Source organism: Trichomonas vaginalis, chromosome IV (assembly GCF_026262505.1).
Source record: "Trichomonas vaginalis G3 chromosome IV, whole genome shotgun sequence".
Taxonomy (NCBI): Eukaryota; Parabasalia; order Trichomonadida; family Trichomonadidae; genus Trichomonas; species Trichomonas vaginalis.
The window spans coordinates 20,574,944-20,600,002 of NC_067206.1; the positions used below are offsets into that span (position 1 = coordinate 20,574,944).

The 25,059-nt window shown below is 30.0% G+C and overlaps 15 protein-coding genes and 1 non-coding gene across 16 annotated transcripts, besides 3 other annotated features; 7 read left to right on the top strand and 9 right to left on the bottom strand.

The window, feature by feature from the left end:
- Positions 1-529: 529 nt before the first annotated feature.
- TVAGG3_0136380 (uncharacterized protein) lies at positions 530-1,483 on the top strand (the record flags this gene model as incomplete). Its single annotated transcript, XM_001314449.1, has 1 exon — positions 530-1,441. The coding sequence occupies one exon, from the start codon at positions 530-532 to the stop codon at positions 1,439-1,441; it is 912 nt and encodes a 303-aa protein (XP_001314471.1).
- A 490-nt stretch (positions 1,484-1,973) lies between these two features.
- Positions 1,974-2,936, top strand: TVAGG3_0136390 (uncharacterized protein; the record flags this gene model as incomplete). The annotated part of the gene is made up of 1 exon (XM_001330433.1): positions 2,259-2,459. One exon carries the CDS (start codon positions 2,259-2,261, stop codon positions 2,457-2,459), a length of 201 nt encoding a protein of 66 aa, XP_001330468.1.
- Positions 2,937-3,039: 103 nt separating this feature from the next.
- TVAGG3_0136400 (centrosomal protein poc5 family) lies at positions 3,040-4,106 on the top strand (the record flags this gene model as incomplete). Its single annotated transcript, XM_001330435.1, has 1 exon — positions 3,054-3,860. The coding sequence occupies one exon, from the start codon at positions 3,054-3,056 to the stop codon at positions 3,858-3,860; it is 807 nt and encodes a 268-aa protein (XP_001330470.1).
- Positions 4,107-4,280: 174 nt separating this feature from the next.
- TVAGG3_0136410 (uncharacterized protein) lies at positions 4,281-4,979 on the top strand (the record flags this gene model as incomplete). The annotated part of the gene is made up of 1 exon (XM_001330436.1): positions 4,281-4,757. The coding sequence occupies one exon, from the start codon at positions 4,281-4,283 to the stop codon at positions 4,755-4,757; it is 477 nt and encodes a 158-aa protein (XP_001330471.1).
- A 132-nt stretch (positions 4,980-5,111) lies between these two features.
- On the top strand, positions 5,112-6,231 carry TVAGG3_0136420 (phosphoprotein phosphatase protein; the record flags this gene model as incomplete). The annotated part of the gene is made up of 1 exon (XM_001330437.1): positions 5,253-6,197. One exon carries the CDS (start codon positions 5,253-5,255, stop codon positions 6,195-6,197), a length of 945 nt encoding a protein of 314 aa, XP_001330472.1.
- A 466-nt stretch (positions 6,232-6,697) lies between these two features.
- TVAGG3_0136430 (protein ubiquitination) lies at positions 6,698-8,586 on the bottom strand (the record flags this gene model as incomplete). Its single annotated transcript, XM_001330438.1, has 1 exon — positions 6,733-8,490. The coding sequence occupies one exon, from the start codon at positions 8,488-8,490 to the stop codon at positions 6,733-6,735; it is 1,758 nt and encodes a 585-aa protein (XP_001330473.1).
- A 1,004-nt stretch (positions 8,587-9,590) lies between these two features.
- TVAGG3_0136440 (glycosyltransferase family) lies at positions 9,591-10,412 on the bottom strand (the record flags this gene model as incomplete). The annotated part of the gene is made up of 1 exon (XM_001330439.1): positions 9,591-10,412. One exon carries the CDS (start codon positions 10,410-10,412, stop codon positions 9,591-9,593), a length of 822 nt encoding a protein of 273 aa, XP_001330474.1.
- Positions 10,413-11,176: 764 nt separating this feature from the next.
- TVAGG3_0136450 (uncharacterized protein) lies at positions 11,177-12,467 on the bottom strand (the record flags this gene model as incomplete). The annotated part of the gene is made up of 1 exon (XM_001330440.2): positions 11,251-12,462. One exon carries the CDS (start codon positions 12,460-12,462, stop codon positions 11,251-11,253), a length of 1,212 nt encoding a protein of 403 aa, XP_001330475.1.
- A 675-nt stretch (positions 12,468-13,142) lies between these two features.
- On the bottom strand, positions 13,143-16,724 carry TVAGG3_0136460 (uncharacterized protein; the record flags this gene model as incomplete). The annotated part of the gene is made up of 1 exon (XM_001330441.1): positions 13,182-14,699. One exon carries the CDS (start codon positions 14,697-14,699, stop codon positions 13,182-13,184), a length of 1,518 nt encoding a protein of 505 aa, XP_001330476.1.
- A 20-nt stretch (positions 16,725-16,744) lies between these two features.
- TVAGG3_0136470 lies at positions 16,745-16,797 on the top strand. The gene has a single exon. It is a non-coding gene; the product is annotated as a tRNA-Leu (tRNA).
- Positions 16,798-16,842: 45 nt separating this feature from the next.
- On the bottom strand, positions 16,843-17,656 carry TVAGG3_0136480 (uncharacterized protein; the record flags this gene model as incomplete). The annotated part of the gene is made up of 1 exon (XM_001330442.1): positions 17,085-17,645. One exon carries the CDS (start codon positions 17,643-17,645, stop codon positions 17,085-17,087), a length of 561 nt encoding a protein of 186 aa, XP_001330477.1.
- A 90-nt stretch (positions 17,657-17,746) lies between these two features.
- Positions 17,747-17,776: a terminal%2Cinverted (terminal inverted repeat of MuDR-3_TvMULE3 transposon ID:TVAGG3_0136490).
- Positions 17,747-18,766: a mobile genetic element.
- Positions 18,737-18,766: a terminal%2Cinverted (terminal inverted repeat of MuDR-3_TvMULE3 transposon ID:TVAGG3_0136490).
- Positions 18,767-19,066: 300 nt separating this feature from the next.
- Positions 19,067-20,317, bottom strand: TVAGG3_0136500 (galactokinase protein; the record flags this gene model as incomplete). The annotated part of the gene is made up of 1 exon (XM_001330443.1): positions 19,081-20,289. The coding sequence occupies one exon, from the start codon at positions 20,287-20,289 to the stop codon at positions 19,081-19,083; it is 1,209 nt and encodes a 402-aa protein (XP_001330478.1).
- A 279-nt stretch (positions 20,318-20,596) lies between these two features.
- On the bottom strand, positions 20,597-20,857 carry TVAGG3_0136510 (uncharacterized protein; the record flags this gene model as incomplete). The annotated part of the gene is made up of 1 exon (XM_001330444.1): positions 20,636-20,851. The coding sequence occupies one exon, from the start codon at positions 20,849-20,851 to the stop codon at positions 20,636-20,638; it is 216 nt and encodes a 71-aa protein (XP_001330479.1).
- Positions 20,858-21,531: 674 nt separating this feature from the next.
- On the bottom strand, positions 21,532-23,150 carry TVAGG3_0136520 (RING finger ubiquitin ligase family; the record flags this gene model as incomplete). The annotated part of the gene is made up of 1 exon (XM_001330445.2): positions 21,718-23,145. The coding sequence occupies one exon, from the start codon at positions 23,143-23,145 to the stop codon at positions 21,718-21,720; it is 1,428 nt and encodes a 475-aa protein (XP_001330480.1).
- Positions 23,151-23,782: 632 nt separating this feature from the next.
- Positions 23,783-24,487, top strand: TVAGG3_0136530 (uncharacterized protein; the record flags this gene model as incomplete). The annotated part of the gene is made up of 1 exon (XM_001330446.1): positions 23,783-24,487. One exon carries the CDS (start codon positions 23,783-23,785, stop codon positions 24,485-24,487), a length of 705 nt encoding a protein of 234 aa, XP_001330481.1.
- Positions 24,488-24,701: 214 nt separating this feature from the next.
- TVAGG3_0136540 (uncharacterized protein) lies at positions 24,702-25,046 on the bottom strand (the record flags this gene model as incomplete). The annotated part of the gene is made up of 1 exon (XM_001330792.1): positions 24,702-25,046. The coding sequence occupies one exon, from the start codon at positions 25,044-25,046 to the stop codon at positions 24,702-24,704; it is 345 nt and encodes a 114-aa protein (XP_001330828.1).
- Between the last annotated feature and the right edge of the window lie 13 nt (positions 25,047-25,059).

A 25,059-nucleotide genomic window follows, 5' to 3' on the forward strand; every position in this document is an offset into this window, starting at 1 on the left:
CAATGCTTTATTGGAAATATTTTTATCGGATCTGATTCTGATATTGTTGGCATTTCAGGCTTTCCAGATGAATATAGTAATTTCACATACTCGGATTTGATTTATAATATACCTTACAATTACTAAGAATAATGATCAACTTAAACATTCATGCTAAGAATGTTATGGCATTGCATTTAAATACGAACATGTTCTAGAAGATGATTTAATGCACCTTTTGGGAAGTTATATGCTTGCACTTCGATTAATTTGTTTGTAAATGTTTGAATAAGTCCTTGTATAACTAACTAAAAGTTTCAATATGAATCAATATGAATATCTACTAAATATGTGTTAATAGATACGCTTATAGTAAAATCCTTGAGTATCATTGATGTCTAATGAATCTGCTTTATATTTGCAGACAAAGCTCCCAGTTGCATATAATTACAATGATGATTTAATATAAATAATTTATTTGTGTAATATTTCTTGATTGTTCAATTTTTCGATGATTTGATAAAAAAGTGAACGTTTATTAATTTGCAAAATGGATTTTCTGCGAAATATATATAGGAAGTTTGCTCATTCTTCCATTACAACAGAAGAGAACAATACATCTAAAACAGGGAGTAATAGTTTTTCAACTCCAACAAAATCTAAAACACAAAATTTATTTGTAGAAAATCCACCTTCAACAGAACGTCGTAAATATGGAGATTTTAGCTGCAGACGTCCATCTCGAAGACCAACTGTTACTCCTGAACAATTTAAAAGTTCAATTGAATCGCCATCTTTATCAAAATCGATAAGACCAACACCAAAGAAGGTTGAAGTACCTGAAACCACACCATCAATACCAAATTTCGAAAAATCTCCAATAAAGTCAGAAATAAGCGAAAATTATAATATGTTAATACCAGATCAAGTTTCCAAGGAAGGCCAAATAGAAAAATCTGCTGCAATCACTATACTTTCGAAATTCTCAAAAAATATAGATTCAATTGCAAATGATCAGACAAATATATATTATTCTTTCTGCCAAAAGCTTGATTTATATAATAGAAGAAAAGTTAAGCGATTAAAGAAGGAAATGGAAAATCAAGTTGAAGTATATTCTCAAAATCAAATTGAAGAAGCCAAAAATTCACTTCAAGCACTTCAAAATGAAAATGATAAATGGATGTCGTATAAGAATCAGGATGATTTTCATTCAGGACAGTTTTCCGAAAAATATATTCCAGATCAGATAGAAAGTCCAATACTTAACTTAGATGTATGTAAAAGTATTATTATACAACAAGACTATCTTGATAAACAGATGAGGGTTTCAGAATCAAAGATTGATGAATGTAAAGAAAATGCTGAAAAATTGGCATCAATTCTTCATCAAATTAGCTCAGTTCGTGTTGATCCTGTTAAGGTTGTCTCTAATAGCTTTGCTATGAATCAAAGGAAATAATTTCTTGTTGAATAAAAAATTGCAATTTATGTTTTGTATGTTAACAACAAATGATCATTATTTTTGGATTTTGTAATCTATGTTTTCCAATATTTCATGAATATCCAATATGATAACTTCCAATAATTTTACAATTATTGTGTATTAGTTTCGAAATGCATATACAAAGTAGCATTAGCTAACACAACTTGTAACTAAGAAGAACTCAATTTTCTGTTGGATTGTAATTTATGGAGATTGAATATAGGAAAATAAGTTTCAATTATTTATATCATGAAAACTATGTTTGTGTAAATGAGATTTTCTATTTTCAGTTGATTGTTTAAAATTTCATTATGCATAATACTTAAATTAAAAAAATTAATAATAAACATTCAATTTCTGGTAGATTTTATGTTTTTCTTGAATACATACTATTGAATCTACTTTATTTAGTTAACTGTCTGTAGTTATTCAAATAATGTTGATGATGTTATGGTTTTTATATGGAAAGTTGATATTTTGTCACTTTTTCATAAAATGAAAAGTGGAGTTTCAATTAACTTCTCTCAGATAAATTCATTAATGACAAATCGTTTTTGAATAAAGTTCAGATCAATGACCTTGTTAAATACTTGAATAATTCAACTTTAAACTTAAATCAATTTTTAAATTTGCTTCAAAACATATCAAATTTGTAGTATGACAAGATAAATATCTACTATATACTTGAACAAGTTACTATAGATCTAGATAATGAACTTATAAATGTCATTGAATTCCTTTCCTCGATTCAAATATTTTAAACAACAAATTCTTTTCAAATCTATCAAAATACATGAGATACATACTTAACATTCCAGAACCAGAACAAGTTGAAGAAGAGCCACAAGCTATAGAAGAAGCACAAGATCATAAAGAAGAGTTTGAAGAAAAGAAAAATGAAATTTTAGAAGAACTGACAAAAATCGAAAAAAAGAAATATAATTTCAGAAAAATATATGGAAACTTGATCAATGCAGTAACGAGAATGACTTAGAAACGATGAAGAAAGCTATTGAATATGGGTATAACGATATTCAAGACTACAATGGCAATAAAATTTTAACAAAAGCAGCTTCTAAAAATAATTTAAATCTTGCAAAAATGTTAGTTCAATGTGGAGATGATCCTTCATTCTTAGGTGACTCAAAACGAAATGCTTTGTATATATTCTGTAGAGAAGGCAATCTAGAAGCTGTTAAATTCTTTGCATCGCAGCCAAATATAGATCCAAACTCTCCAAATGTTGACAATTGGACAACATTAATGATAGCAGTAAAATATGATCATTATGAAGTCGTTCAGTATCTTCTTACATTAAAAGGTATAGATATCAATGCAAAGAATGTTTGGAATGAAACTGCTCTTCAGCAAGCCAAATCTGAAAGAATGAGAAATCTCCTTATCAAAAATGGAGCTGTGTGATCTAAAATAAAACTATCTAATTTACTGTAAATTCATAATGTAAAAAGTGTGGGTGTTGTCCTCTATATATACACTTCTTAATTCTATCGGCACGGAGCGCCGATAGAATTGACTGAAAATTGTCACTTTTTTGAGATTTTGGACGTTTGAAATTAAAATATCGAAGATGAGTGATAAAGCGGAGGAAACACTCCATCAAATTATACAGACAAACTTCGATAATTTAAGAGATGATCTTCAAAAATTCATTACGTATAATGATCAAGTTGTTGCCAAAGAACAAAATGATGTTTATTCACCAATTATCGCAAAACTTACAGATGAATTGAATTCTTACCAAACACAATTTGAACAAATGCAAACACTCACACAAGATAATACTGCTGAATTAACACGCAAAGAGAATATATTACGTAAGTTAGTTGAAAAGAGTGCACTTTTACATACCAAAGTTCGTAATAGTAATATTTCATCACGAGCATTTCATACATGGATAGAAGACGGCACAGAAAAGCTTATACTCACCCGCCGTTTTGAATCTATTTTCATTAAAAAGGCAACAGAGCGTGTATTCTTCCGCCGTTGGATTCGAAAGATGCACAAAAGGAGAGAGGATAGACTTGAACTTGAAGCTAGACACATTTACGAAAAAGAATCTAAAGAATCCAGCAAAAGATACAACGCCCAGATTACAAAGCTTGAGGAAGAGCTTGCTGCAGCACGTGCAGAATTAGAATCCAAGCAAAAGAGTTTCTTGGAAATGCAACAACGTCTTAGAAAAGCTTTTATGCGCGGTGTTGTCAACCTTAACCTTGAAGCTATGGATGTATTCAATGGAGCTCAGTTCATGAACTTAGTACAGGAAGTTGAAGGGGGTACTGGAGGCGTTCATGACTCAGAAAATGAAGTTGAAGAAGGTGATGATGAGTTCTACGTCGAAGAAGCTCCAAATGTTGCCGTTATTAGGCATTAATGTGTTGATTTTGTCTTTTTTTAAGTAAATATATTCAAGTTATTATACTTTGTTAATATTTGCACACAATAAAATGCGGAAGATATGAAATTCGTATCAAATAGTAATATTTCTATAAGAGAGCTTCTTATTTTTAGAAGATATAATGTTAAATATTTGAATTATAGAATGATTTTTTTATTTTTTAAAATCTATAGGCGAAGACTTCCACAAATAATTTTTAAGTGAAAGTATGCTCAAATATTGCTATCCATCCTTCATTTTTTATAGGATTTCAACTTCCATTTAAATTATATTAATAATTAGACTAATTTTGAAAAGAATAGTGTTTTTCATATCATACTTGCCATATATAGGCGATATGACAAAAATGCCTTCTTTGAAATTTTTGCAAATCAATTCACACCTGTAACAATAATAATGGAGACAGGAGAAGGCAATCAAGATCGAAAGCCAAAAATGTTTGCTTTGTTTAGCGATGATGGCAAATCATTCTCATTCAGAAGTAGTCGACCTGCTCCTCCAGTTGAAGAGACATCTCAACCAGAAGTACAAGTAAAAACATGGGAACAGATATGTCATAATTTTTTAACAAATCCAGAAGAAATCACCAATTTTCAGGGAGAAGATCAATATAATGAACGTTCAAACGACTATAGCAATAAAAATCGAAACTCAGGTAAATTTAATAAGCCAAAACCAAATGTTTTCATTCAGAAACTACGAAATTCTGGAAAACTCGACAAGCACGACGAAAATGATGATGAACAACACGTTTCTGTTGGAAGACAAATCGCATTACAAAAGGAGAAAGAAGCTGCTCAGCACCAATTCTTAGTTCTTAGGAAAGCCGCTATGTCTGAAGCTAAATTACAAAAGAAACGTGCAAAACTTTAATTTTATATTCTTTTTGTCTTATTGCATTATATATTGAATAAAGATAGAGCTGTTATGTTTGATTATTTGCTGAACTACCTTTTAATCAGATCCGAATTTATTTAAATTAAGATAATTTTTCATTTACACTACAATTCTACTTTAAACATGAACAAAGACATATTATGTTTTATTATTACCGAGACTCCCTTTTGGACATGAATAAATTGCAGGATTGTAATTTTTGATGTTAATTTTTCATACACATTTCAATTCTATATTTCAAAGCTGAGGAGTATTATCTTTGGTTTCACTATAGATGACTCTATTGAAATCCATATAGATGATCCATTTTCTGCGAATAATGCACAGTGGGTCAGGCAATATTATGGAGTAAAAATCGAGTTTTCTGGTGAAACAGATTTACAGAAATGTATTCTGGTGATATCATTCATGAAGTTCGAGATCAAAAAATTTTGGCGCCAAATGAAAATTGAATAGTTTACAATAATTCTTATGAGTGAAGGGGGAGATTTTGATCCTGTTAAAATGTTGAATACATTTTTTGGTTCACATGACAGGATCAAGTATTTTCCGTTTGTGTACATACCAGAATCTTATATAATCGAGTTATGCAATAGAATTCAGCCGATTTTACTGGAAGAACCATCAATTATAAATTTAGAACTTCCAATTAACGTATGCGGTGATACTCACGGTCAATTTACCGATGTTTTAAGAATATTTGATAATCTTGGAATGCCAGGAGAGAAGCAATATCTATTTCTAGGCGATTACGTTGATCGAGGATCTCAATCAGTTGAAAATATTATCTTTTTGCTTACTCTTAAGTATGTTTATCCTAAAAAATTCTGGTTAATCCGAGGAAATCACGAAACAGAAGAAATTTCAACAGTTTACGGATTCAGAGATGAAGTAGTTAGAAGATACAACTTTGCCTTATACGCAAAATTACTCAGAGTGTTTGATGCGTTACCATTTTGTGCCATCATCGCAAACCAGATCTTTTGTGTCCATGGTGGTATACCAGATGCCAACACTTCTCTCGATGATATTAAGAATGTTAAGCGTCCAACTGAAGTCACAGACACATCTCCTGTTATTGATATATTATGGTCAGATCCAGGACCAGAGACAGATGGATTCAGACCTTCTCCACGTGGTGTTTCATTTATATTCGGCGGAGAAGAAGCAAAGAAGTTTATGAAGAAAAATAACTTTTCAATCATCTTGAGAAGTCATGAATTCTGTCCAGAAGGAACTGCTTTCCCATTTGGCCAAAAAGGTGGCTTTATTACAGTGTTTTCTGCTTCAAATTATTGTAGAACAATGAACTCAAGCGCTGCCCTTTCTATCAATGAAAAAATGTGTCTTAGATTCTGCGTTTTCACACCCGAATCAAACGAAAAACAAGGAGTTCTTCAACAATGTAGATGTTAATTTTAATTTGTCAATAAATTTATTTATATACTAATTTTAGATATATTAATGAGAACTTCGTTCTTAGGAATTCAAAAAACAATTAATAATATAGAAATATTTTTCCAGAATCTGGACTTTTCCAGTTAATTGGGCTGAATCTATTCATAACTTGAGCTGTTATTATATTGAATGTAGAATTTTCATAATAATTAAATTTCATAAGAAAAAATTAGCAGAAATTGCTTATTGATATTCAATTTTTGACAATAAAACTCACAAACATGAAAAATTATATTATCCACAAAGCTAAATGTGCAAAATATAAAATTAAGTGCGGAAATTAAAAACCGCAGTTTGAGTACTTTCTGAGAGTCTGTTCGTCAGAAAGTATACATTTGTAAACTTTCTGACACTAAAAAAATTTTGGTCCTTTCAAAGCTTTTGACAGTGACAAAAAGTATATATCGAGGTTCTCAATTTTACTCTCAAACGGCGTTTTTTTAAAAACGCTCAATTTTTCATCGACCTTAGATTATTCAAAAATACAAACATTTTATTCCAAATTATGAAGTTCTAATATAACTCCTGCATCCATCAATTTGTTGAAGGCTTCAATTATATCGCTACGAGGGAAAATTTTAATGTTAACGCGTACTACGCATCCAGCGCGAACAGCGTCTAATAATTGACTTTCATTTGCATCTTTAAAAATGGAATGCTGTGTAAAGTATTCCTCTCTGGAATCTTTAAAGAAACTATTTCTTTTTGTTGCAATTTCCATTTTTTGTGAAATTATATTTATAATTTCTTGGTTTTCAAATAATTTTGCATACTGTAAATGATCAATTTCGTTTTCATCAGCTTCATTTACGATGGAAATGCTCGGATCATAGCCTAAATCAAGAATTAATTTTATCATTTCAACATTTCCATTTTTAATGCAAATGGAGAGTGGTGAATGTGTTATTTTACCATTCTCATCAAGATCTCCAGGGAAAAGTCCGGTAAATTTAAACAAATAATTAAATAATTCAAAATTCGAAACTTTGCAGCAATAACATAGTGGAGAATACTCTAATTTGCTGTAATTCGGATCTGCACCATGTTTTAACAACATTTTACAAAAAGAAATATTTGAATATTTAATTGAGTAAATTAAAGCATTCTTTTTGTAACGATTGATATTATTTGGCGATGAAACATAAGATGGTGAATTTATGTCCACATTTGGAATTAATTTATTAATTAAAGAAAATAATTGGTATTTTGCGGCCAATGTTATCATAGGATATCTCTTCCCTTTTAGAACAAGCACAAAATTACAATTAGCGCCTTGCTCGATCAGAAAAATTCCTGTTTCTTGATCTTTATTTATAATTGACAGAGCCAAAGGGTTGTAAGCTGTATCTTCTATTTCGAATATGAATTTGACGTTGAGACCTTGCGAAATAAGATAAGAAAGCATTTCTTTTCGATGTTCTTCCGCTTTGAAAATTGTTTTGTAGATTTTTCCGTGAATTGCTAAGTCATTTGGTATACTGTATTTCATTTTATTGATGAAGAACTTGAGTAAAGGTATAGATTCCATTTGAATTCCAAATTCAATTAATTTCAAATTATTAATTGAAAAATTCGGGCTGTAGGCTAACAAATGGGATATAGAGCGAATGTTCGATCTCTTAAATAGATCAGATATTGAAACTTTCATGTCAATTTCGAGATTTTCGAAAATCAAATCTAAAACTTTGTTTTGATGAGAAGCAATTGAATTCTGTATAGCAGCGACTATGGGAACATCTTTGTCTATTAATATTTTAATGATTTCTAAATTTCCGCCAATTGCGGCATTTTTTATAACTGTATTATCAAATTCCGCTCCATTAGACATGAAAAACGAAAATGTATTAATTGATCCATATAATGCCGAAAGTAAAAAAGATTTTCTATCATTTTCTGAATTTCGATTTTGTACAAAATATCCAACATCATCTGTCATAGCATGTGATTCTATTTCGTCAGGAACGAATTCTGTCCAATCCTGAAGGATTTCAGTAAAAATTGGAATTTGATTTTGCAAAGCTTTTGTTAAAAGTAGTAAAATATCATTTTGCGCTGGTCTGTATTTTTTTGCAGATCGAATTGTTTGCAAGATATACTTATGAAAAGATTTTTCTGATAATATCTTTGTTAATTCAGCCAAATTATCTTCATATTTCTCCTTGGTGATATCCCATATGAGATCTTCAACCAAGCAAAACTTTGATAGACTCTTTTCTATCATTGGACCTAATTTAGTTACTAACGCACACATTTTTATATAAAAACAAAATAAAACAAAATTTAATGTATCTTACATATTAAAATATATACAAATGCATTAGTTATCAAAGATAAATGTTGATTTCACAAATTGAATACAACTATTTTTGTCGATTTTGAAAAAGGACTTCAGATCTTTATCTACTAGCATTTGAAACACCAGACTTTGAGAGTATATAGTATTTAAACTATATTTATTTAGAGAACATCATATATCCCTTAAAGTTATTCATAGGAAGATATAAATTTGAGATGTTTTTAAGAAGGCAAACAATACTTTCTGAGTTTGTTGCATGATGTGAATGTTCTATTGTAATATATTTGTCTGATGCAATATGATGAGATGTTTCTCCTTATTTTTCCTTTGCCTTTAAATTCGAAAGATGTAAGGAAAAATTTCATGGAACATAGTAATAATTTCTAACATATTCTTCTGTGCTTGTTGCAGTATAGAAAGTTCTAATGAAGTATATTTGTCTGAATTATCCTTTATGAAGATAATCCACATGAAAGAAAACATCCTTATTAAAATCATATACTCTATCATATCCTAAAAATATTCGAGATGTTCTTAAGAATACAAACAAATATAGATTTTTAATTCTCATGATCCATATATAACAAATTCTTCTGTGCTTGTTGTAGGATTAGAAAGTTCTAATGAAGTATATTTGTCTGATGCAACATGAAGTGTCGTTGATCTAAAATATCCTTTTCGCAATTATACCACATGAAAGATTACATCCTTGTTATAATCATTGGAGATGTTCTTAAGAATACAAACATATTCTTCTGCGTTTGTTGTATGATATTAAAGTTTTAATGAAGTATACTTGTCTGATGCAACTTGAAGTGATATTTGTTTAAACTATCCTTTGTTTAGGAATATTTCATATGAAAGAAAAATAAAAATAATCAAGATGTTCCTAAGAATACAAACAAATGCTTTTGTGTTTAGTTGTAGGATAAGAAAGGTCCATTGAAGTTATATTTGTTTAAACTATCCTTTGTTTAGGAATTTCCATATGAAAGAAAAATAAAAATAATCGAGATGTTCTTAAGAATACAAACAAATATAAGATTTTTATTTTTTCATGATACATAATTATAATTTCTAACAAATTCTTCTGCGTTTGTTGCAGGATAAGAAGGTTCCAACGAAACCTGAATTCCTTCCATACTTGTCCAATGTCCTGCATTTACAGCATCAACAACTCTTTGGGTGTATTTCATCATCGCAGTGTAGTTGATGAATTGTCTTTTATTTGTCCTGAAATCTCTATCTGGATGGACAACTTCAATCAAGAAAATATGGAGATGTGCACAAAGCATCAAGTTTGGTTCATCAAGATTTTGTGAACAAAGGATACTTATTCCGCATTTTTCATGCATAAAAATAGCATTGTAAATGCCAGAACCTTGGAGAGTAACAATTACTCTAATACTCTGCCAATATTTGACGATATCAGTTATATGGCCATGGAAAAACTTATCATCGCGTATCCAGTGGCATCCTTCGTCAATTTTTGTAAAATTATTAAGATATTCGACTATAAGATCCGGATCTTCAAAATTTCGGCCGGATTTTGGAGGTCTATCTGCAACAACAAACCTTGTAGGCTTAACTTTGTTGAAATCAACCTTTTGCATTATTAATTTTCGAAGTCTAGTGAGTCCACCACTCGCATAGCCATGAGCGAGCTCCATTGTATGAACTATCCATAATTTCTTCACAAATATTTGCTCAGCGTATTTCAATTCGACAAATTTTATATTTAATCCAAGGAATTTCATCATTTCCTTCATTATCTTGGCACAACATTTGGTCCTAACAACTGTAATACCTCGTTTCATCAGATCTTCTGGTACATACATCATGGCCGAGAGAAAATCATGAATATTGTGTCCATACATCCAGAAATACTGGGTATAAAATACTAATTCAGGAAGTACTCGATTTTTGCTCCAGTAATTGTAGCGAATATTCTTGCGGTCTTGAGATAATAATTTGACAACTGCATTATCTTTTATTAGCATGTCACGAGTCACATATAAAGTTATTATACCTATCTTTGCATTGTCTTGGAGTTCTGTTCATTTTCTCTGCAATTAGTTTCCAATCTTGGTCACCAAACTTATTAACAAGACGGAGTAATGTTGTATCTTCCTTCTGTGAGAATCTTCTGTATACAGACATCAAAAATGAAAAATTTATGAATCAAAAATTTTTAATATTAATTCTGATCCTTCCCAAATTTTGAATTAGTTGTCAAAATTGTTTGTTCATACTTCGCTCTATCTATCATTGTTTGCAGTATCAATATTATGTGTTTCGCTAATATGAATTCACATGGCCAGTTTTGATTTTTTGATAAATCTGTGAATTCACATTCAATTTTGAATCAATTTTGAAATAACCTCTGACATTTCATTCTCTCGAGAAATAAGTCTATTGAAATAACAATTCAATTCATTTAACGAAAAATATCTAGTTAAATAAGGAATACAGGTACCATTGTTCTTATATATCTTCATTAAAAACTAACTTCAAAAAAATTTCAAATTCTCATGTGTTGTACTTAAAATTTTAAAGTTAAAGAGGTAGTTTCATCAATTTCTAACTGATAAATTTGAATAATGGTTCAATAAAAAAGATTGATATCGAAATTAAGAAATTGGTTGAGTCTTGTATGAAAGATACTAACTACATGATAAATTTTTATTAATAAAATTATAATATACAAAATAAATTTTAGTTTTTCCAAGAATAATCTGCAGCTTTCTTTAATTGATCATCCTCTGGATTGAAATTCTTCTTAACACGTCTAGATCTGAACTTTGGTCTCTCATGAGGTTCGTCATCATTTGTGTTCATTGAAAGTTGAGATTCATTTAATAAAGTAGAAATATAGCTTGATTCCATAGCACTTTTATCTGATAATTGGGATTGTTTAACGGAACTCTGCGTTTCTATTGATTGATTTTGTTTGTTTTCATCATCTGAAACTTCTATTTCCAAATCTGCAACTGATGGCTCTTCAAGAAGGGAATCTTCGGTTAAGAAATGAATTTTTGATGATGAAGTGTTCTGGCTCTCGTTTTGAAGTCGAGAATAAGAATCATTTGGTTCTTTATACTCGTTTTTGACTTTAATTGTAAATTCAAATGGATCTTTCTTTAATGTATTTTGATAGTTTGACTTCTTTACGGAATTTTCTGTTTGAATTTCTGCTGATACCATGGTTTCTTTAATTTTCTGTCTTTCAAGCTCTTCTAAGTCACTAAAAACGCGTTCAACAGGTGGGCTTAGTTTATTTTCTATATCTTTCTCGTCATTGTAGAAAATTATTGAAGTTCTTATTTTTCCGCACATTGCTCCATTTGTTACTGAAAAAACATCAATCCACTTGTCTTTCATAACAATGCAGATTGGTCCTTCGATAGTAGCTTCGTTGAAATCTAGATATCCTAAGGCAATTGTTTGTCTACTTCCATCATTTCCAAGTTCCCATACAATTATCTGAGGAATCCACTTTTTAAGGTCAAATCCTGTAGTAAGGAGTTTAAACCCTGCATTGTATATAGCATAAGTCGTTCCATGATAACTACTTGTTACGATTTGTTGTTCTTCGTTTGTAAATTGAAGTGATAAATACGTATTTCTGCATAGTTGTTTTGGAGGGAAGTTGTATTTTGCTTGGTAGAAGCACACAACAACGTTAAAATAATTTGTAAATTCAGGAGCTAAAAAATTGGATGGATTTAACTGCAATTCGACTTCAACTGGCTTTGGTTTCTTTTGTATTGTTTCTCTTGGAGGTTTTGAATGTGGTCTTTGCTTAGTTGGTACAGGAATTCGAGATTTTGCACGATTTTGAGATCTTCTGTCATCAGAAAATATCTCTGATTGCGAAGCATCATCGAATACACTAGATATTTCATCTAAAGAATCGTTAAATTGCATCTAAAAGTCGAAAAACAAAAAATTTCAAAAGTTTACGTTTAAAAATTCTAGATTTAAAATTACAAAGAGAATTACGAAATTGAGTGAAGAAATGCATTCATGACAGCATATGAGTTATGGAGTTCCGATAGTTAAGTCTGTTTCAACCAGAGAAAAAGAAAATTTGAGATATCGATTATGAATTTTGTTGAATTTTTGGTTTCTAATCTGATTGATGTCTTCAACGTCAAGGTACTTGAAATCTATTCAAGAGATGAGATCAAAAGCATGTGAATTAGGTTAAGATAAAGGAATATTTTAGTTCAAGAACAAATGAATAAGTATGACATTGATACAAATGTTAAAGAATTGTATAAAGAGTAAATGCATGAATATTTAGCAAAATCACAATATGATTCTCTAATTGCGCTCCAAAGACAAACTTGTTTAGTTTTGACTTGATCACTAGCAGGGACTCCTTTATCATTATATATTTCAGGAAAATTGAACCACCAAGTATTGTTTCCTGGATTTCCATCAAGATACGTGGTGGGTGCACCCTTAAGGGCTTCTGGTAGTGTAGTCTTTACAAGGCCTCCCCAGCCTTTCATTGGTGATTCAGTATTTTTTGGATGAATTTGATTTTTACTATTTCTTCAATTTCAGTTTGTTCACAAAGAAAAAATAAGCACTAAAATGAAGGCAGATTATTTTTTTTAATAATAATAAACAAATAAAATTTATTTTAATAATTCGTTAAGAATAAATTCATAATTTTCATAATCGAAGTAGTCTTCATCATTTTCGGGTGTAACATTAAGTATTTTATCCAAAGTATCGAGATACTTTTTTTCATTTGTCTCTTTAGCCAAAACAGACAAAGCTTTTGAAGCAAACTTCAATACAAAGTTGTTTTTAAGCAAAGGAACATTAGACATCCATTTATCCAATGCTTTATTTGGAACAAAAGCGAAATCTCCGTCGCATGCAATAATTGCAGCTGAAAACATAATACTCCAGCAAGAAATCATTCCAGTATCATCATCTTCGATCTTAGGAAGTCGATCTGATACTAATTCTATAACAATATCTGATAATTCTGGACAAATCTTTAGAATTGAAGCAATTAAAAGGAAAGGAGCATATGAATATGTGTATCCACATTTAATTATCGCTAGAATGGCCGAAATAAATTGGAAAATAACAGGATTTATGTCAAATCTCTTAGAATCCAAACAAATTTCGCATAATTCATAGTAAACATTCTCTTCTAGCAATGATTTCTCGTTAATTACCTCAAATATTGAATTAAACAATACAGAAATCAGTTGATAAGGAACAATTTCCATCTTTTTTGCTGAATTTAAGAAAATTTGCAGCAAATTTGAGCAACAATTAACTTCTACATACTTCTGCATAAAATAACATGATACACCCATGATTTTCTGTAGAAATTCTATGTCTAAATCCTGATTTTCTTGAATTTCCGAAATAATTTTCAATAAAATTTCATCAATTTCATCTGTATCGACGACTATCTGATCTTTTGGTATTTTGTCTTCGAATTCTTTAAACAATTCTTCAATATCATGAGAATTATCGACAATATTATTTTGTTTTATAAAATTCAATGCATAATTAAGCAATTTATCATCAGTTTTCTGATAAATAGCTATACCAAAGGCAAGCTCCTTATCAATCATGTTTAAAACTACTAAAGATGTTGGATTCATCGTTGATAATAAAAATTCTTGGTCAGAATCATCAATTTCGTACTCTAAATAGGCCAATATGTATAATGCAAATGAATGGCTCTCATCATCTGTATAAATTAGATCTATTCCATTGATTTTAAGAGAATTATCTTCATTAAACTCTGAATCTCCTTCATTTTGCTTAATCAGCTTCAACAATGAACCTCTAACTGATAAAGTATCCAAATTTGGAGCTGAATTCATCTCAAATTGAAGTTCTTCTGAATTTTCGAATTCTTTAAGGGTTAAATCATATTGTAAGCCATCAAATACGCGTTTACTAGCATCAGGATACAGATTATCCTTTTGGAATTGCGTCAAAGCTGAAATTGCTTCAAATCTGAAAAATTGATTTTCACAATTTTGGAATTTTTGAAGCATTTCCCATATATCTACCATTCCCCAGTTATTTATAAGTCCATGAGATAACAAATACTCAAAAACAACCTGTTTTTGAACGATTTTCCCGGCAATTTCCAACATTATTTCCAAACAATCATTCATTTTCTCCAAAATAGAGTTAATTAGCACGGCCAAACTTATCAAAAAGTGGTTAGAAACGTCATTTCCTTTCAAAATTTCTGAGATATTATTGAATAAGGTGAATTGCAGCGAATCAGCGATCTCTGGTGATAATCCCGGGTTTGATATTATTTCTATAGTAAAATTAGCAGCAAACAACATCGAAATATCTCGTTTTTCTGGTGTTTTTATAAAATCAAAAGATTTTTTCAGAGAAATCACTATACCTGACCTGTAAACTTCAATTATCTTGGCTATTATGCTGATTGCAAACGGTGCAGACTCAATTGGAAGTGTAAAATACAAGTCAAACATGGAATCCAACAAAATTTTAACGAAATCTACTGGTAAATCAGGAGTTATTGCAAAAAGAGTATCGAATTGAAGTAGTATATATGATAATTGCCTTGTGTATTTTCCTATGGATAAAAAATTTATTATTTTCATTAATTTTGGAAAATTTTCGAAATTTGAAATAAAATTAAAGATTTTTTCAGTTTTCTCATGCTTGTTATTGTTATCATTGCATAATATCAGGTCTATTTCCTTGATTTCATTAAGAAATGTCATAATTTCATCTGAATTCATTTTTAAAACAGAAAATGGCACCAAAAAATCAGGAAAATCCTTTGTTTTCAGTAGCAACAGAGGCATTACATCATCAATAATCTTTAATTCAGTCAATTTCTCAACAGATTCTAATGTAAAATACAAATTTCTGAAATTTGAAATTTTTGAAACGACAAAGTAATAATAAGATGATTCCAATGCGTTTTCATTTATATAACTAATCATTTTCTTTGCAATTTTATCTTTTTCTTTGATATTTTCCATTAAAATTTGATCTAATTTTGAAAAAATTTCAAGAAAAACAACTAATTTGTCATGGAAACCTTGGTATTTTTCTATGTATCCTAGAATATTGTTAATATATGATGTTGTTTGGTCATTACTAAATGAAAAAATTAAAAATGAAATTAATTCAATCAAATTTTGATAATTTTGTAGTTTTGTAGTGTCAATACTTTTAACAATAGTATTTATAATGATTTCCAAACTAACATTCATGAAATAGTTGCGTTTTTTCGTCGATAAATAATCAAATAAAGAAAATAGTTCATTTTTAGTGATTTCTGATGTATTCTCTGCAATAGAAATAAATTTTTCGAATGTTTTTGTTATTTTTGTTGATAATAATTCTAAATTTCCGAAAATTTCAATTAAATTTAAACAATTTTCTTCAGAAAACTTGAATTTGGTATCATTAATGCATGATTTAACAGTATGTTTGAAACAGAATTCAATTATATTATGATGATTGTTGATTTTTTCTGAAATTTGTTTTGTATTTTTCAAAATTTTAGTTAATTCACTAGATGTTTTAACATGATTCGAATCATATGAAAAAGTCATGCACTGTACAAAGTAAACTAAGATCTGAATCTCAGAAGAAAACTGAGTTTCCAATAATTTTTGTGGAATTTCATCGAATAATCGATCATAATATAGTAATTCTAACCCTATTTTATTCAATATATCGATGGATTTTGGTTTGGTTTTGATAAACTGGTCACATTCAGTTTTTTGTTTTTGATTAAGAACTGGAATACAAGATATTGGTGTTTTCTTGATTAGATCATGAAGGTATCCAGAAACACTGCTTAAATTATTCGTAAGATCAAGTAATTCCTGAATTGGGTTCGTTGAAAAAAAAAATAAATAAAATTTGGAAAAAAAAATCCAGAAGCTTCATTCAAGGATATTGATTGCACATTTTTAGTTGCTTCAGTGGCACTCAAGTCAGGCCAAGTCAGAGCAGGCCTCATCAGCTCAAACAGGCGAATACTTATCATAATGGGTCAAACTAAATATACTCTAAATAACATTGGATGAATTGTGTCGAGTGTAAGGCTATGCAACACTTATCACATAAAAGTGAGATAAATTGAGAGGAATTCAAAAAATGCCAAATATATATTATATAATATCATACATATTTCTATGGATATCGATGGCTTCAACCGTCCATATACATTACTATTCATAGCTGAAGACGAGGGTTCGAATCCTTCCGTCGCTACTTTTTTTAAATAAAAAGATTTCAGATTTTCTGTCTGAAAAGCCGTTCTAATTGGCTGATTTTGAATTTATCTCAAGTTTGCATCCCTATAATTTGTCACTCAGCATGCACAATTACTTAAAATCATAAAATGAATTATAACAAATTTTTATTAATAAAAGAAACATATCGGGGTACATTTAATAAATAAATGAAAAAACAAAAGAACATACATAGTAAAAGAGGTGATTAAACACTGTATTAAGTAGTTCAAATAAGATTTGTAAGTTTTGGACTAATTTCGGAAATTATTCTACTTTAACCTTGTTTGGCTGTGGAAGAACTAATGGTGCGATGAAAATAAATGTGAGAAAACTGCTTCCCAAAGCAATTAAAGATGTTAATTGGCCTAAGAAGGATAAAGCTACTAAAATTAATGCTAGAATGTATTTCTCTTTAACATGAATGAAGGATGAGTTGACATTTGGAAACATTAAAAAGTAAAGAAGGCAAAAGTAAAATAAAGCTGAAAGAGGACCTGTCTCATTTAGGTGGAATCCACAGAATCCCCATAGTATAAAACGGATCGATAAATCAACAATTATTGAAACAGATAATCCAATTAAAGTTTTCACTGAGCCAATCATCAATTCGAGTGGCATAACTGTAAACATTGCTATAACTGATAATGCTAGTACAGGAAGTGAACTTGGCAATATTGCACTTGTAATAATTTTATCTGTAATCGCTTCATTATCTTCTTGTAGATCATCAATAATGTCTGAGTTTGATAACATTATGCTACCTCCAAATAAAAGTATCATAAATGTGATACTCATAATTGGTTGCGCACGAATATTAGACAACATTTGATTTTGTTATGCGACCAAAAAACCAAAAAAAAAACTAGCAATTTCTACTACACTCATTTTATACACAATTATATTTTTTTCAACAATTCAATTTTTTTGAGTAGGGGTAATTTTAGCTAAAAGTGACACACCCGTGAAGGGTGTGATTACCGATCGGTAATTTCGACAGTTTAGAATTTAAAATTTTTTATGGAACTGTTGCGAGTTTCATAAAGAATTTAAGGAATATAAGCAAAGATTTGAATCAAAATCTTAGACCTAAGCCGCTCGATTCGCTCGCGGCTTCCGCGAATTACAGATCAGCAAAGATTTGAATCAAAATCTTCGAACTAAGCCGATCGCTTCGCTCGCGGCTTTCTTTATTATTTTAAATTTGCATATTTCCATCAAAAGTTCATAAGGTAAAAAATTTCGTTTATTTTTACTAAGAAAAAAAAAGTTTTTGATAATAAATTTATTTTATTTCGAAAAAGTAGCAATAATCGTAAAAGGGTATTGATAGGCTTGCTAAAGTAACTAATTTTAGCTGTCAAATACTTTTGTATTTTGAAGTAAATTAGTATAAATTTGTTTTTACTTTTATTTCGAAAAAGTAACAATAATCGTAAAAGTGTATTGATAGGCTTGCTAAAGTAACTAATTTTAGCTGTCAAATACTTTTGTATTTTGAAGTAAATTAGTATAAATTTGTTTTTACTTTTATTTCGAAAAAGTAACAATAATCGTAAAAGTGTATTGATAGGCTTGCTAAAGTAACTAATTTTAGCTGTCAAATACTTTTGTATTTTGAAGTAAATTAGTATAAATTTGTTTTTACTTTTATTTCGAAAAAGTAACAATAATCGTAAAAGTGTATTGATAGGCTTGCTAAAGTAACTAATTTTAGCTGTCAAATACTTTTGTATTTTGAAGTAAATTAGTATAAATTTGATATTATTTTAACTCCCTTTGAAAACCTCAATTTTCCATACAGATGGAACGGGAATAGCATCCAATATTCCCTGAGAATGGTTGCGCATTCTCAGTTCCCTCTATATTTCGAACGAAGCTCTCATCGGTCTTTTTTTAATACTAAACGTTTTTTTTCCTGTCACTTTTAGCTAAAATTTGGGTTTGCCAATTTTTTTCCCCACAATTTGAAAAATCCAAAAATAATTAAGGCAATATCAGACACCGTAGCTATGATGCCTTAATGTGTGATATATCTAAAGATTTTACTCATTAATTGCCATTCTCTATAAGAGATTTCCTTCTTCGAATGCTTTTGTATGGGGATCTTTTTTAAATTAAAAATACCTTAAGGATGCACTTACCCCATTTTAACTTTATGTCCATATTCCTAAGGTGAAGAAGTAAAAAGTTATTATATAAACAACAGCCACACTACTACTAATAATTAGAGATGAATTTAAATTATTCTATATTTTTATTTTTAGTTTCTTTTAAATAATTTGAGTAATATCCAAGTAATAATTAGAAGAATTATTCCAAACACCCAAATTGGCAACTGTAATTCACTTGGTTTCTTATCACCAAGTTTATTTCTTATCCAATCTGCGATTTGGACTTCACCATCAACAGGAACATCAATGTAGACGTCTGGATCTCTCTCTGATTCAATCAGATTGATAAGAGCCTGCCAGTCACCATTTAGGAACTGTTCTTCGGTTATTGTATGAATAGGAACAGTTGTTTTCATAAATTTTTCAAGAACTTGCGATTCTGGGTTCCAATTGCTTGCCACATTCAAGAATGGCTTCTTGCAATTGATAACTTCGGAACATAAGCCATATCCAACCTTTCCGAAAACGCAATCAACTGTATTAATCAAATCGCTATGCATTTTTGACCATTCTTGGTTAGGTAGGAAATGAACATTTTCTGCAGGTTCCTTAGTTACCTCGCTGGAATCCATGAGAACGTAGAATTGAATATTTCCGTATTGAGACCAAATTTGTGGAGGTATTTTATTGAGTGTATGACCTCCAAAACTGAGTAAAACAGAATCCATGTAGAGATTTAGGTTGAGTTTTTGCCTCATTTCTGAACTTGGTATTTTTGGTTTTCTTGACAGCCAATGGAATGTAATTCTCTCTTTTCCGATATGAAGTGGTTTGCAGATTGTACCTGGAACCAAGCAATAATCAAATCTCTTGCTAATTTCATCAACTTCTTTGAGAATAGAGGCCAATTCTGGGTTCTTTGGCATTATATTTTGATATACAAACTCCCAATCGAATGTAGCAACACATATTGAAGGGACTTTAAGCTTTTCAGCAACAAGTTGACCAAAATATGAAATATCTGAAATGATTAAGCGTACAGGTGGTCCTTTTAAGAGGTATTCAACTTCTTCTTCGAGAAGTGAATCTTTATTATTCCAGTTATCAATCCAATTTTTAATTGAAACTTCTTCATTAATAGTAAACGGATCAATTTGTGTGCAACCTGGATCTGTTTTGATAGACCTAACGATTACTTCTTTCTTTCTCCAATGTTTGAGAGATGTTTTTATAAACCATTCAGGAGCAGTTGAAACTATTTCAATTGGATATTCCCATAGTTGATCAATGATCGGAATGAGTCGAGCGTTATGACCCCAACCATGACTACTTGCATAAACAATGATTCTTCCCGCCATAAAAAAAATTATGAAACTATTTTCGTTTATTCCATATATATTCATTAATAGCATAATATAATTATTATGAAAATTGCATCAAAATGTTCCTAATTAAAGATTTTTGAATGAAATCAGATCTTATTATAGCCCAATTTACTTGTTAATGGAAATTCAGAATATGTCTTTCTCTATAGAGTGATTCCCACAAAATGGGATTCAAAATACTCATATTGAAAAAAATAATATCTAAAAAAAATTAAAAGTATATGCTCATATCATATTGAAATGGTATGGTAGAATCGTATATGAAAAACTACAATGAAAATTCTTTTTGATATTTTCTTTTTATTTACACAATTATTATTTAAGCTTCCGAAATTGATGAAAGGTCGATATCTGCGAATGTAGCTTGATTTGAAATTTTCGGAGGGACCTTGCTGATTTTAGTATCATGAACTGGTGGAATTAAAGAATCTTTTGGAATAATTCCTATTTTACCTGGTTCTGGAAGACCTTTGTATTCTTTTGGTTGCTCCTGATTTTGGTTGTTTGACTGTACATCATCACCTTCTTTGCACATTTTTTGAGTCGATTTAAAAAGCCGTTTCTTATCGTCTTACACAGTTAATTTCATGTTATGTTTGGTTTGAAGATATTGGGATAGATAATAGGTATTTTACACACTTTGTCGGATCAAGTCTTTCATTCGATTTAAGATTGTGCTCATTATTTCGGAATATTAGTAAAAAAGTTCATTTTCCAGTCTTATTATGTATGTAAGACTTTTGTATAGAGTAACTGATTTGGAAGATGAATTTGCGTTACATATTTTCAAAATCTAACTTATGAAGATTCTAAAGTCTTCCAGTAAAACCCACTTATGGTTCATAATATGAATGATTAATTATACTCCATTTCTATTATATGCAAGAGGAACTCATCATTTACTGCATCATCTGTTCAACGAATTATGATAAAATATTTCCCGAATATCATATATTATGTTACAGAAGACATTCATCTAAGGGATCCATTTGGAGATTGATTCAACAAGTAATTATATATATGATGTAAAGAGTGATGGAATATTTTCAAATACAGATAGAGCATTTACTTTATAGAGAAATTTTGAGAGGTTTGTGTCAGAAAAGTGACTATTGAATGGTGCTAAAAATAATCAAAACTGACTATTGAATAGTGATTTTTCCATTAGGATATGTGTTGAATTCGATTCTCTCACAAGTAACTATTGAATGCTTGAACTAATATGACTATTAAATTGTACTAATATATTTCTTGATTTCCATTTATAAAGAGTAAATACTACAGTAATTCGAAAATAAAAAGGAAAGACAGATTTTTTAATATATAAACAATAAAACTCGCATTTAACTCTCAAAATTTTGACAGAATTGAGAAGTTTACATGCGAAACAAAAATAAATTATTATGACAAAGGAGGTAAAGAAGCTCTACAAATAGGGCAAACCATATCTTCTTCGAGCCATCTGGTCAAACATTCTTTATGGAACGGGTGATTACAAGGAGTGACAACAGATTCTTCGTCATCCAAAATAGGGCACATACAGATTGCGCATTCACTTCCTTGTGGAGGTTTTGTTGATGAATAATCAAATTCCTTTGGTTTGAATCTATCAGGTAAAAAGAAAACTCCTCCAATTTTGTTTTGTAAGTAAACAATCAAAAGTTGAATAAAAACATAAGCTGTTATTGAAAATCCAAGTAAATATGACCTCGTTTCATGAATATTTGCCTTGTAAAGTGTCAAATACCAAAAAGGGACTAATCTTTGAATACTAACTAAAAGATTAAATACTTCATCACCTTTCTTTCGACCTGGAGAGCGGCATGAATGAATAATCTGTGGAACAAAGAAAGAATAAATAAAAATTAAAGAAAAAACAGGAAAATCAAATACAACTGACGTAGCAAAACTGTACATGAACATAAGAGTGGATATTTCAACAAAGAAATGTAAAAATGTCAATCTAAGACCATCTGCATTCAAATCATCTGCATCCGGGTTATGAGCACGCCAAATATTGGCAATAAGCTCCATATTCCATGTAAAGATCGTAGTAGTACATAAAAATAAGAACGAAAATAGAACAACAAACTCAATTGCTGCTATAGATAAATCAATAAAGAAAAGAGAGAATGAGAAGTCAAAACTGATATGCATGATGTAACTACATAATGATAAATGATTCAGTGATGTTGAGGAATGACAGTTTCTGTATAAACTTCGCCATGCAATGAAATTAATAACAACAATGAAGCCAACAAGTACACCAAACTTCTTGCCTTCTTTAATGAACATAGGATAATTGATCATTGAAACAGAAAAATTGACATTAAGACGCTCATAATCAAATGTACCGTTAACACCTGTAGTTAGATCAAATACACGACCGGTATTGAAATCATCAACATTGTGAAATCGTAATGTTGCAAGTGATAACAAAGGAAGTGAGCTATTGTACTTTTTATTAACTGCTTTTGCGATTCCATCTAAATCTTCTGGATCTGTAACGTTATTTTCTGATGCTGCAGCATTTATGATTGCAATTACTTTGTCAATTAGTACTGTTGCCCTTGGAAAGGTGATCAGAAAAAAATCTGTGTCGTTCTTTGCTGAAATACCATATAAATGGAAGTCACGAACCAAAACTAATCTATTTGCACTATGCAAATAGACAGTTGCTTCCCAAGCTTTTCGATTTTTAATGTTTTGATTTGACTCTAGTTGTAATCTGAATTTGCTCGACACATTTTGAGTAATGTTTGAAGCATCTGGATTGATATCGGTCCAGTTTCCTCTATAAATATAACGCTCAAAGAGGAAAAAGAACATAAAATTTTGCTTATTATTCGTAAAAAGTGACAAATTCTTAAATTCAAGAAAATATTCAGGAAAAGTCTAATTAAATCAAATGTCGCAAAAAGGTTTATCGGACAAACAAAATTTTAAAGGTTTAAGGTTAAACATATCGAACCTTAAACAATACTTAAATAAATAGCATATTCATGAGTAATGTAAAATGTGCTGAGTTTTGTTAAAAATACATAATAACTTTTGAGATTTGATTTCATTTCATGCATATGTTTATTTATGATTCAAATGCGCTTAGACTCCAGAAAATACATTATGTACTGGTCATTTTTGTTCTACTTTGACTTAAAAAAATAATAAAAAAAATGTCGAAATTCCAATCATTTGGTACAAAAATACATAAATTGATATAAATTTTAGAAGTTAAATATCAAGAAGCAAAAATACATATCAAAATCATTTCTATTGTTCTCAAAAAATCAATATTTTGTTCTCATTTGAAGTGAATTTCATAGTTATAAAAGTTCTGAACGAGATATTAAACCCAATGATTCTTGACATCTAGCATTACATTTTATCTAAGATAATATGCCATATATATTATGTTGATATGTACTTATGTTTACATAATTTGAAACTCGTCACTTTTTCAAAATAAATGGATACGAGAAGGTCAGCTATTGCGAAGAGTGCAGAGCACATTGTTAAAGAATTAAAGATTCAATCCAAAGAGAACATCAAAGCTTTATCCAGAATTTCTATTTGGAACTCAATTTTTATTGATTGCCCTATTATTGCCGAAACAAAGATCCGTGATCACTTTAATAACATCATTCGCAGATACTTGGTTGGCGTTACAAACACACAGAGATTCCTTTTTGAGCTTTCTGTTTTCATGATCGACCTTCCTGATATATTTTGTGAATTAATTGACCATTTTCCTCCGCCATTTGCTGTTGCAGGAAGAATTGCTTACAGAGCAACAATCAACTCTCTTGAATGCAAACCAGCAGACGCAGAACATAAATTACAAGAAGCAATCAGACGTGATATGGTTAATCCACCAGACTCTCTTATCGAAATACTTGCCGATAAGAAGAACGGCCCACGCAGACTCAGTGAATTTGTTGCAACAATTGACCGAAATTCAAACATTCCGAAATCAGTATTGGAAGCAATCTTAAAGTGTTTACCGCCGCCAGAAAGAATGCAATTCAGTATTAAATACGGCGTTCCTCCTCCAAAAATCAACTTAAATCTTTCATCTCTTCCTTTGCCTTTCGAATTCCTTGAAGCTATTGTTGACATCGACGGAAAAGAAACTCTAGAATATTTGATTGATGATAATGAATACGCTATGTAAATATAATTTTTATTTTTATTTTTGTTTCCGACATATATAAACAAAATATAATAATGTGATTACAAACAAAATGTTTCTTTCTATTAGTGCTTTAAAATCTTAAATTATTAAACAAATTACATTAATTACTCTTACAGGCAAGCCAGAGAAGTTTCCTCATAACTGTTGGTATTCATAACATGACAATATATCCATATAGTGTTGAGATTAAAAATTACGTATCATTTAAGTGTTTCTCAGCGAATTGCTGTTTCAATTTTTCTTCCAACTGTATGATCAACTCTTGCATATCGTTGATGGCCTCACTTTCAGTATAGTTGGAGTTATCAAAATTTCCTTGATTGATTTGATTTAAAATATTTGTATCATTTTGAATAGATTCAATGATGTGAACTAATTCTGTGCTTTTCTTATTGTTTTGATCTGATTGTTTCGAAATATTTTTCTTTAGGCGATCAATTTTATGATTAACTGCTGATTGAATATGACCCTTATCTTCTAGTTGGTGAGATAGTTCTAAAATTTCATTCCTTTTGAGATTTTCCGCTTCTTCTAACATTAAAAAAATAAAA